This window comes from Pseudorca crassidens, chromosome 14 (genome assembly GCF_039906515.1).
Source record: "Pseudorca crassidens isolate mPseCra1 chromosome 14, mPseCra1.hap1, whole genome shotgun sequence".
Taxonomy (NCBI): Eukaryota; Metazoa; Chordata; class Mammalia; order Artiodactyla; family Delphinidae; genus Pseudorca; species Pseudorca crassidens.
In genome coordinates this window covers 5,176,298-5,188,477 of record NC_090309.1, presented here as the reverse complement: position 1 = coordinate 5,188,477, position 12,180 = coordinate 5,176,298, and the positions used below count along the sequence as shown (strand labels likewise).

The window sequence follows — 12,180 nt, the reverse complement described above, 5'->3', positions numbered from 1 at the left end:
CACCCCCTTGCTCTCTGCTCCACGCTGGGCTTGGCCAATGGGAGGCACTGGCAGGTGCTCGGAGGGCAGGGTGCATCCCTGTTCCCTCTGGGTGGGGTCCCCTGGGTAGCTGTGCCCCTCTCTGCTGAAGCACTGGCTCCTGTCAGCTGGCCATCCTCAGACACGTACCTGCTTTGGGCTCCATCACCGCTCCCCTCCCGTCACACCTGGAGGGCAGTTGTGGCTCCCTGACATCACCTGCTGTGGGGCTCTGCACCATCTCTTGTTGATTTCCTTTGGCTCTGCCCACATCTTTTATAAACTCTCCTTTCATTACATTCTCTTTAGTCAGTACTCTTGAGGGTGCCGAGCTTTTTGTTAGGATCCTGACTGACACAAGGTCTCTGTCGGGCACTATTCGACATTCATTTCCTGTTTCAGACCATGTGGACCGGCAGTCTTCAGCCTCCACTGCCTAAGAATGTCTTGAGTTGTTTTGTTCATGGTTGTGCTTCCTTAATCATGCCGTCCCCTCCTTGCTGTGAGAGCTGGGTGTTTTACATGTTCTAAGTCCACCCAGAAGTTAAGTGAAATCACCATGGAGTTGACGATCCATAAACACTGATTTGATAAGGGGATCTGATCTTCCTTAAGATTTCCCTAGTCTGGATCAAATCAGCTTCTAAAACAGAGACTATTAGGGGATGAAGTGGATCCAGGACTCCCTAGAGACTTTAGTCAGTTCAGAGAAGCAAGGGTTCCTGAGTTTGCACTCTATTTTTTTCCCCCACTGTCCCTTTTTATTTTATTTATTTAAGATTTATTTTTCTTGCGGTAACATTCGTTGAATGTGAGTTTCATATGTACAACATATTTCTACTTCTGTGCAACCTACAGCGTGCTCACCACCAAAAATTTAGTTTCCATCCATCACCATACGCTTGGCCCCCTTTACTCATTTTGCCCTCCCTGCGCCTCCCCCTCTGGTAACCACTGCTCTGCTCATTGACCCGGTGGGTGTTCACAGCATATGCTCTTCACCAAATACTTGCGATTTTTCCCACTTTCTTCCGGTAGCTGATTTCTAATTTCATACTATTGTGATTGGAAAAGATGCTTGATAGGATTTCAATCTTAAACTTATTGAGACTTGTCTGGTGTCCCAACACATAATCTAACCTTGAGAATGTTCCATGTGTGTTGAGAAGAACGTGTGTTCTGCTGCATTTGCATGGAACGTTCTGTAAGAAGAGAGTGAAAATTCTAAGTCCCTTTACAACATGTAAGCTAATATTCTAAGAAGATAAGATGTATCGATAGCTAGTGAACCTGAATTCGAAGCCTCCTGCTACATATCTCTACGTTCCCACTGAACTGAAGAACTCTGGACTGCTCTGCCTGGGAGAGAAGAAGGCTTGGGGTGGATATTCTCATCGTGAAAGGGCTGTGTGTGTCCTCACCCCTCCCACTGTGTCTTTTATCACTAGATGTAGCTACCACAGTGGAAACCAGCATTCAGAAGAGCAGGCGGCACATCTTCATCCTGACCCCTGAGGTCACGCACAGCAAGGAGTGTGCCTACGAGTGGGAGATCGCCTTGCACAACACCCTCATCCGGAACGACTCCAAGGCCATCCTGATTGAAATGGAGGCTCTGTGCCCGCCCAGCGGACTGCAGTTTGGGGAGCTTCAGGACTCCCTCAAGCATCTTGTCAAAGTGCAGGGGACCATCAAGTGGAGGGAGGACCTCGTGGCCAACAAACAGTCTCTGAATTCCAAGTTCTGGAAGCACATAAGGTACCACATGCCGGTGCCAAGCCAACTTCCAAGAAAGACTCCCCGCTCGGCATCCTCGAGCGCCCAGGGGCAGCAGTGCTTGCTTTGACGGCTAATGCACTGCGTTTGGGGGATCCAGATCCCTCGCAGCTGGGTCACGCCGCTGTACCAGACACTGGGGGAGGAGGCTCCAGAAATGGGAGTATCGAGGGTATTCAGACTTCAGGTTCATGCACTGACTTTACTTCCATTTCCCTGGTTCTGGCTGGATGCAAAATACCCCGAGATTTTCATCCTCAGGCTCGCTGTCTCCACCTCACATCCCCTCCCTTGTCTCCCATGGTTGGTCCTTCTCCATCGTGGCCCAGCATCTTCTCACTACTCTTCCCCTCTCTCTCTCTTTCTCTCTCTCCTTATTCTTTGTTGATATTCTACATTTTGAACATCAAACTGAAAGTTTTAGGGTTAAATTTTAATGTGATCTTGAACACTCAGATCCCCTCAAGCAGAACACTGGTACTGAATCTTGTTCCCAATGCCAGAATGTGTTCGATTTTATTTGATCAGACGCTTAAGTTTTATCATATCAATACTGTCCATGTGGTTGGAGTACCTTACCCAATTATCATTATATTTAAGTTTTTTTAATTCTAAAATTTCTTTCATATATTTTTATTCTCTTTAGAAATATCTTTTCTTCCTGTACAAGTTATAAAAGAACAGAAAGTATGAAAGAAAAAATAACAGAAATTGTTCATAAATCCATCATCCTAAGATTATGACTTTTATACATTTTGGTAAATTTGCATTTTAAGAAATTTTAATTTATACTTAAATATACCATTTATATAGCTGAGATTATACAGCATGTAGTTTTTACATTTTTATCTACTTAAAATCATAATAAAAGCATTTGACAAGTCATTCAAATTTTAACGTTTTAAAATATTCATAGTGTTCCAGCTCCTGGTTGTGCTACAGGTGACATGCCTAATTACTTATTGTTGGATATTTAAGTTGTGTCCAATTTAAATAGTCATCGTTATAAGTAATTCTGCAGTGGCCATATCATTATACTTTACATCTTCCAATTAAAACAATTTTTTTTTAATTTGAGAAACTTCTTTAAATTTAATTTTTTTTAATTTGAGAAACAAATTAAATTTGTTGTAACATTTCCATGAAGTAAGTAGGGCATTTTGGCAGAAGTGTTTTAGTAAAACTGAAGTCAATTTGCACAGTCAGGGCCACTCCCATCAGTTCCTTGGAGTTCGCACACCATCAGAGCCCACCAGAGCTAAGGCTGAGGGACCCTCAGACTGGCAGTCCTGTCAGAGCTCAGATTTTGCAAGTGGATGGAGGTCCTATCCTCAACTGAGCTGCTCCTGGGCCTCAGTTTCTGCAACTGCAAAGTGGGAGGATGGAGAAGAAGAGCTGTGAGGGCTTTCTCAGCTCCGATAGCCCAGGGTTCCAAGCCCTACACTCACAGAGAGGTTGGGGAACTGCCAGAAGACCTGGCTTCTCATACCAGCAGTGCCACTAACCTCTCTTAGTTTCTTCTTCTTCTTTCTTTTTAAACAATTGTTGACCTATTTTATTTTTTTATTTTTAAATCTTTTTAAAATTTTTATTTTATATTGGAGAACAGTTGATTAACAACGTTGTGTTAGTTTCAGGTGTACAGCAAAGCGATTTAGTTATATATATATACATGTATCTATTCTTTTTCAAATTCTTTTCCCATTTAGGTTATTACAGAATATTTAGCAGAGTTCCCTGTGCTATACTGTAGGTCCCTGTTGGTTGTCTATTTTAAATATAGTGCTATATATATGTCAATCCCAAACTCCCAATTTATCCCCTGCAAACAAATAAGTTTTTCTAAGTCTGTGCTTCATCTGTACAGTGAGAGTAACAGATGCTTCACCTTCCACACAAGATCCTGTGAATAAAATGAATTCAGTCAAACTTGTTGAGTGTCTACCATATGATCCTGGTGAAAATTCCCGTGAATTATAAAAATCACAAGGAATTATTTTTAATTCAGTCAAACCTGAGTACGATAAAATGCAGCTCCTAAGTTTGATGAGTTGTGACAGTCATACCTACCTGTGTAGTTATCACCCCAAACAAGACAGAAATATTTCCTTCATCCCAGAAAGATTCCTCCTGCCATTTCTCAGTCAGTCCCTCTCCTTCCTCAAAGGCAAACGATGTTCTGATTTCTATCTCCGTGGATTGGTTTTGTCTGATCTTGGAATTCATATCAATACAGTCAGCTAGCATTACTTCCACACAACATATCATTCATGTATCATTCAGGGAAGGTAAAAGCTTTTGTACATTTTTAAATTGGTGTTGTTTCCCTTCATTGTTGATGTGTGGAAATTATTTCTATATTCTGGATACAAGTTCCTTTTCAGAGAGATGTAAGGTGAGAATTTCCTAGGCTTTTACTTACTCATTTTTCAATGGTATTACTGATTGGCAGACATTTAAAATTTTGATGACATCCAATTTATCAAATTTTCTTACAAGGTCAGTGCTTTCTGTGTCCTGAAATTTTTTTTGCTTCTTCCAAGGTCATGGAGATATTCGCCTATGTATTTATATAAACTGATGATGGTTCCAGCTTTTATGTTTAAGTCTATGGTCCATTGTGAATTAATATTTGTATATAGAATGAGGTAAAGGTCAAGGCTCTTTTCTCCTTTCCCCATAGAGAGACCAGTTATTTCAGCGACATTTGTGAAAGGCTTTTCATTCCCTATTGAACTGACATGGTGCCTTGGTCAAATATTTATAGACTATATATATATGGGTCTATTCTTCTCCTCTCTTTTATTTTCTACTTATATGCTCGTGCAAATAGCACACTGCCAAGATTACTATTGCCTTATTATAAACCAAGTCAGTGTAATTCCTCTAACTTTGTTCTTTGTTTTTCAAGATTGCTCTGACTATTGTAGATCGTTTGCAATTTCATATAAATTTTGGAAACTGTTTCTCAATTTCTTTGAAAATTCCTCCTGTGATTTGGATAGACTTTATAAGCTGCAGAGTCTAAAACTGTATAGACTCTATAAACTCTCCAGTTTGTGGAGAACAGATATCTTAACAATGAGTTTCCCAATTCATGAACAAGGTATAGCCCTCCATTCACTGAGGTCTTTCATCTCTCCCAGTAATATCTTGTAGATTTTATAGTAGATACCTTGTACATCTTTCAAACAATTTCTCCTTTGGTATTTGATTTTTTATGCTATTGTAAGTGGTTCATTTTTTTTAAACAAAGTTCATTTTTTCATATTTCTATTACTAGTATATGGAATTACAACTGATTTTTGTATATTTACCTTGTATTCCATGGTCTTGCTAAACTCAGTTATTGATTCCAACAGGCTTTATTTGTAGATTTCAAAGGGTGATCTACATAAAATGATGCCCTCTGTCAAAACCAGTAGTTTTATTTCTTCCTTTCCAATATTTATGCCTTGTATTTTTATTTCGAGACGATTTCAGTTACAAACATCCTCATCTTGTTCCCCATCCTAGGAAAACGCCAAGTGTTTCACTATTTATTAAGAAGTTACTTGTAGCTTTCTTATAGGTGCTCTTCATCAGATTAAGAATGGTCCCTTCTAAACACAAAAGACCCCAAACAGCCAAAGCAATCTTGAGAAAGAAAAACGGAGCTGGAGGAATCAGGCTCCCTGGCTTCAGACTATACTACAAAGCTACAGTAATCAAGACAGTATGGTACTGGCACAAAAACAGAAATATAGATCAATGGAACAGGATAGAAAGCCCAGAGATAAACCCACACACATATGGTCACCTTATCTTTGATAAAGGAGGCAAGAATATACAATGGAGAAAAGACAGCCTCTTCAATAAGTGGTGCTGGGAAAACTGCACAGCTACATGTAAAAGAATGAAATTAGAACACTCTCCAACACCATACACAAAAATAAGCTCAAAATGGATTAGAGACCTAAATGTAAGGCCAGACACTATCAAATTCTTAGAAGGAAACATAGGCAGAACACTCTATGACATAAATCACAGCAAGATCCTTTTTGACCCACCTCCTAGAGAAATGGAAATAGAAACAAAAATAAACAAATGGGACCTATTGAAACTTAAAAGCTTTTGCACAGCAAAGGAAACCATAAACAAGACAAAAAGACAACCCTCAGAATGGGAGAAAATATTTGCAAATGAAGCAACTGACAAAGGATTAATCTCCAAAATATACAAGCAACTCATGCAGCTCAATATCAAAAAAACAAACAACCCAATCCAAAAATGGGCAGAAGACCTAAACAGACAATTCTCCAAAGAAGATATACAGATTGCCAACAAACACATGAAAGGATGCTCAACATCACTAATCATTAGAGAAATGCAAATCAGAACTACAGTGATGTATCACCTCACACCAGTCAGATGGCCATCATCAAAAAATCTACAAACAATAAATGCTGGAGAGGGTGTGGAGAAAAGGGAACCCTTTTGCACTGTTGGTGGGAATGTAAATTGATACAGCCACTATGGAGAACAATATGGAGGTTCCTTAAAAAACTAAAAATAGAACTACCATATGACCCAGCAATCCCACTACTGGGCATATACCCTGAGAAAACCATAATTCAAAAAGAGTCATCGGGGCTTCCCTGGTAGCGCAGTGGTTGAGAGTCCGCCTGCCGATGCAGGGGACGCGGGTTCGTGCCCCGGTCCGGGAGGATCCCACATGCCGTGGAGCGGCTGGGCCAGTGAGCCATGGCTGCTGGGCCTGTGCGTCTGGAGCCTGTGCTCCACAACGGAAGAGGCCACAACAGTGAGAGGCCCAAGTACCGCAAAAAAAAAAAAGAGTCATGTACCACAATGTTCATTGCAGCTCTATTTACAATAGCCAGGACATGGAAGCAACCTAAGTGTCCATCGACAGATGAATGGATAAAGAAGATGTGGCACATGGGTACAGTGGAATATTACTCAGCCATAAAAAGAAACGAAATTGAGTTATTTGTAGTGAGGTGGATGGACCTAGAGTCTGTCATACAGAGTGAAGTAAGTCAGAAAGAGAAAAACAAATATCGTGTATTAACACATATATATGGAATCTAAAAAAAAAAAAAAGGTCATGAAGAACCTAGGGGCAGGACAGGAATAAAGACACAGACGTAGAGAATGGACTTGAGGGGAGGGGGAAGGGTAAGCTGGGACGAAGTGATAGAGTGGCATGGACATATATACACTACCAAACGTAAAATAGATAGCTAGTGGGAAGCAGCCGCATAGCACAGGGAGATCAGCTCGGTGCTTTGTGACCACCTAGAGGGGTGGGATAGGGAGGGTGGGAGGGAGACGTGAGAGGGAAGAGATATGGGGATATATGTATAGCTGATTCAGTTTGTTATACAGCCGAAACTAACACACAATTGTAAAGCAATTATACTCTAATAAAGATGTTAAAAAAAAGAATGGTCCTTTCTAGTCTCAGTTTCTCAGGTGTTATTAATCAAGAAAGGGTATTGACGAGTGCAAAATGCTTTTTAATTGCATTTACTGAGATACTTACGATTTTTCTCTTTTATTATGTGGTGAATGACTTTGATTGGATAAAAAGAATGAAATTCATTCTCATTAAACCTTTTCGCTGCCTGCTGTGGGTTTCATTTTTCATTTTTGTTTGAAAGGTCCAATCACAGACCAGTCTAAAAATGTATCCTGAGTTCCACCACACCATAAAAACTTATTAACACGCTTTCTCCACTGGCCTCCTTTTCTTCTAACCAATTTAAAATCTCAATTTAACACCTCTGCGCCCCTCTTCTACTTCCCAATGGCGAACCACCCACCCCTCAGGTTAAGCAGAAGGCATTAGGACGGAGCCAGGACCCCAGGGCTGGAACCACAAGTCCTCCGCACCTTTGGTTGGCCTCGGGGAGCCGCCCGGTGGCGTTGGGACGACTCCTCGGCCTCCGTCGTGGCCCCAGCCGGCCCCAGCCCCTTCCCGTAAGCGCAGGTGCTGCCCCTCCGCCAGGCCGGGGCTGACAACCTCCTCACCTGGCTCTGGTGCCGGGTGCCCCGCCGCCCGGAGGGTGCGTAAGAGCCGCCCAGGCCCGCCCCCTCCTGGCCCCGCGGCTCGCCCGGCCACCGCCCACGGCCCGCCAGCTCCCGGGACCCAGGCGCGCCGCCCCCGGCCGCAGCCTCCTCGGCCCCCGGCAAGGTGCCGGATTTTCCAGCTGCGCGCCTTTACCCCCGCGAGCGAGCCGCTCCCGGAACCCACGGGCGGCGCGCCCAGCCAGAGAAGCCAGTACCCCGAGCGCCGCGAGGAGCGCGCACGCCGACCCGGAGCGCTCCCACTGAGGAGCATCCCCGGACCGGCGGGAGCCCGCCCCGAAGCGCCCGGAACCCGAAACACCCACGACCAGGAACGCCCCCGCGGAGGAGCATCCTTAGACTGGGAGCGGCGCGGGCCGCGGCACCCCCAGACCGGAAGCACTGCGGACCCAGAGCGTCTCCGCGGAGGAGCGGGAGTGGGAGGACCCGGACCGAGAGCAAACCCAGTCAGGGAGCATCCCAGACCCAGGACACAGCCAAGGCCGCGGGGCCGGAAGCAGCGCCGCACCCGCGGCCTCGGCCAGCCGAGTTTTGCCAGACGCTTTTTCTTTCTTCAGACTTTCTGTTCTTTTTCAACTTTCTCTGGTTGCCTTATCTCTTGCGTTACGCTTGCGGCTCCTCTCCTTTCTGGTTTCACGGTGGTAGGAAGGCAGCTTTTGCTCTTTCTCAACTGCCTCGCCATCGGGTGTCCAGGGGAACAGCCGCCCCCTCCCCAGCCTCCGGACGCCTTCTGAAGGTAAGGACAGACCTGCCTCTGCCACCTGCGGCCCCTCCCACTGCCCTCTGCTGCCGGCTGCGGACAAGGGGCGACCCAGCCTCAGGGGCAGGGGTTCTGAAAGATCCGTTAAAAATGCATGCATATACATATAGCTGTTATATATAATATATATTATTTTAAATAATTAGCACATATGCATACATATGTGTGTATCCACACGAATAACTGGTGATTCAGCGTCATCAACTTTCCCTAATAGTGTAGTTTTAGTGGTTAAACCAGTCCCAGTTTTTTTCTAGAAAGGTGAGAACAGCTAAAAGAAGTGATAGTTTTCATTTATTAAGCAGTTACTTGTGTCTGACACTTTTAGATGCATCATTTTCGCTTAAGCCTCCTACAGGCCAAATGCAGTATGCTTCTTAAGAGGAGAGGAACCGAGCCCAGAGAGGTTCAGTAGTTTACCCAAGGGCATCCAGCTACTAAGTAACAGATCCCAGATTCACACCCAGATTTTCCTGATTTCAAAATCTTCGTCTGCATCCCAGGTGCCTCCAGGAGTTAGAAGCCCGGCAGCTGTACTGCGGTTAACAGACCAACAGATGACTGGGCAGCCCCTTCAGGTACAGGCACCTGAGCTCGCTGTATTACATAACACCCATTTGGTGCGGTGCAGTGCTGGGCTCTGGGGCCCACTTTCCAAATCTGAGGGCCTTGGATGGGCCAGGAGGGGGTAAATTTGGAGGAAACTGGGTTTGTGCAGGTTCTGGGCTAGCTAGAGAGCTTCCATGCGCAGGCAGCCACTGGGCCAAACTGCTAGGACCTCAGGGAGTGTGCAGCTGGAAGTGTGGAGGGTGACCCCAACGGCAGGACCAGGGGTGGAGGCTGGGGAAGCGTAAGGGTAGCAACAGCAGACATTGTGTGACCAGGACTGCGGGATGGGAATGATTCTCCTGGCCTCCCCAAGAGAAACCTATTTTGACATAAATTCTTCTTAGAGTGGAAGTGTGTGCACGCATATACACGCTTGTACGTGTGCGTGATGTCCAAGATCATTTTCTCCGCTTGGCATTTGATTGTTTTGTCATCTCAAAAGATGAATGAACAAACACTGTTTGATCATTTCACCTGGTCTAGTCTCAGGTTCCTTGAGAGAAGGAGCTCTGAAGTGGCCTAGCAACTCTGAGTTTCTGTGCATTATTTTTTCTAGAGAACCGTCACTTTGCTCAGAATGGGGTCTATACACAGGGCAGTTGGGCAGAACGAGGAGCTCAGGAGATGACCCTTCAGATGCTCTGGAGGCACCTCTGACTGTGTAGCCTTCGGGGCAGAGGGAGTGGTCAGCTTGGATCTGACCCTCACCCAGGGTCACACAATCTTTGGAAGAGAGCCTTTTTCATTTAGAGAAAACTTCATGCCATCGGGTGATTTACGGAACGTTTGTGAGTTTTCTTGGTGTGTGTGTGTGTGTGTGTGTGTGTGTGTGCATGCACATACGTACCTACATGTGCACACATACACGTATTCGTACGTATACATGCACGTATATTTATATCTTAATTATTAGGTATTCTTATTAATTATATGTTTAGGATATTGTAAATTTACTTTTAAGTATAGAAGTAAGTCCCCTGGATCTGTGTCTGCAAGGATGATTGCCCTAGACTTAACATCAGTCGTTAAAACATACTTTGCAGGATGTTATGATTTAAGAAGCAGGTCACAGGTAGAAGATTATCTTAATCTTTTAACAATGGATCAGATAATCACGTAAGACTCCAAACTGTACATATTTTATGAATTTGATGCATTCATTAATTCAGCAAATAACGAACAAGCAAACAAACATAAGATGATAGTATGTCAGTTGGTGATAAGTGCTAGGAATGAAAGAACAAAACAAAGTGGGAGAGCAAAGACAGAGAGAGGTGTGTGTATGTGCGCACGCACGTGCTTGCGTGTGTGCACTCGGTCACACGCTTGTGTGTATTCGCTCTCAAGCAGATGTTAGATTTATCTATGTTAGATTTTCCGTAGATTGCTCAGGGAGGCCCTGTACAATATAACTACAGTATCAACCAACTCTAAAGGAAAGACAGGATTTTTAACTAATGATAGAGTAGTAATTAGGAGCCATTTGGGAAAAATAAATTAAGTTAGACCCTATCTTCATACCAAACAACAAAGTTAATTGTTAAAGGGTAAAAAATTAAATGCAAAAAAACCCCTATTAAGCCATAAAAATGAAGAAAATACAGGTAGGTATCTATCTGACTACTGAGGGCAAAGGAATGTTCTAAATGTAAAAGTTATGGAAAAGTCACAAAAGAATGATAGGTTCGACTGCATAAATAGAAAATTGTCCATATGTTAAGACATCAGAAGAGGAAGTGGAAAGGAAAACTGTGCAACAAGTTGAAAAAAAACACTAAAAATTTAAGAACTGGACAAAAAAGCATAAAAAAATGGAAATAAAATAGCTAAAAAATACATGATTAATATTTTGCCTCATTTATACCAATAGAAATGCAGATTAATAAGCCATGAGATACCATTTTACCAATTTAAATACCTACTTAGATTTAAAGAATGAGCGTGCTCAAATGCTTCTGTGGGTATAGGGGAGGGATATTGTCTTTCACTGCTGAGGGGTATGAATGATTACATTTCTGGGTGCGGCTTGGCGGTATGCATTCATCCTGTTTAAAATGTACTCTTTGACTCATAGACTATACTGCCATGAAGTAGCACCAAGAAAATAATAAGAAATGTAGATGAGTAATAATAGCTTAGTGATATTTATTATTCACCAGTTACTATTTGCCGTAGTAACTCATGGAACCTTCACATCAACTCTGGGAGATAGTATTGTTATTCCCTTTTACGGATGAAGTGATTGAGGAACAGAGATGGTAAGTGACCAGCCCAATGTTATTCAGCTGGTAAAGATTGGAATGAGGATTCAACCAGCCAGTCTGGTGCCAGAGGTCATGCTCCAAAAACTGATCTGTACTGCCTTACATGAGAAGATGGTCATGGGGTTATTTTATAGTACAATACATCTTGTAAATTATAATATATCCTCCAGAAGGAATATTGTGTGGCAATTAAAATGATAACAGAGTATTTTCTGACACAGGAAAATGCTGTTTTATTAAGTAGGAACAGCAGGATATGAGATTATTTAAAACCTTAATTATTTGAAGATATATAGAAAAAGTATAAGACAGTGCTAAAGTATTATGCATGTTGAGATTATTTTCTCCTTTTCTATTTTCATGTTATAAGTGTCCTATAATGGGAATATGTTACTTTAGAAATCAGAAAAATTTTTTAAGAGAAAGAAGAACAAAAGAAAGAGAAGAAGAAATTTAAAGATTATGAAAAGGCCAAAAAATGGGACCATCATCAAATATAACACTAAAAGAACCCCCAAAATTCCCATACACAAGAAATGTAATATTTATATCCTCCTACATATATTTCGTTAATACTTACTAGGGTATCTATGACAGATTTGTCTTTTGGAAATGAGTTCCATTATTTAATATCTTAATCTTTTAAATCCATGGTAAGTACAT

At 42.6% G+C, this 12,180-nt stretch overlaps 2 protein-coding genes across 7 annotated transcripts in view; both read left to right on the top strand.

The window, feature by feature from the left end:
- The window catches only part of IL1RL1 (interleukin 1 receptor like 1), a 38,917-nt gene extending 35,194 nt beyond the window's left edge, over window positions 1-3,723 (top strand). For all 4 annotated transcript variants that reach the window (XM_067704059.1, XM_067704060.1, XM_067704058.1 and 1 more), the window contains one exon: window positions 1,467-3,723. In XM_067704059.1, coding sequence (XP_067560160.1) covers window positions 1,467-1,864 — 398 coding nt within the window. In that variant the 3' untranslated portion in view covers window positions 1,865-3,723. The remainder of the gene's footprint in view (window positions 1-1,466) is intronic.
- A 4,221-nt stretch (window positions 3,724-7,944) lies between these two features.
- Window positions 7,945-12,180, top strand: part of IL18R1 (interleukin 18 receptor 1) — a 40,027-nt gene continuing 35,791 nt past the window's right edge. For all 3 annotated transcript variants that reach the window (XM_067704056.1, XM_067704055.1, XM_067704057.1), the window contains exon 1: window positions 7,945-8,620. The gene's annotated coding sequence lies outside the window, so the exon portion shown is untranslated. The remainder of the gene's footprint in view (window positions 8,621-12,180) is intronic.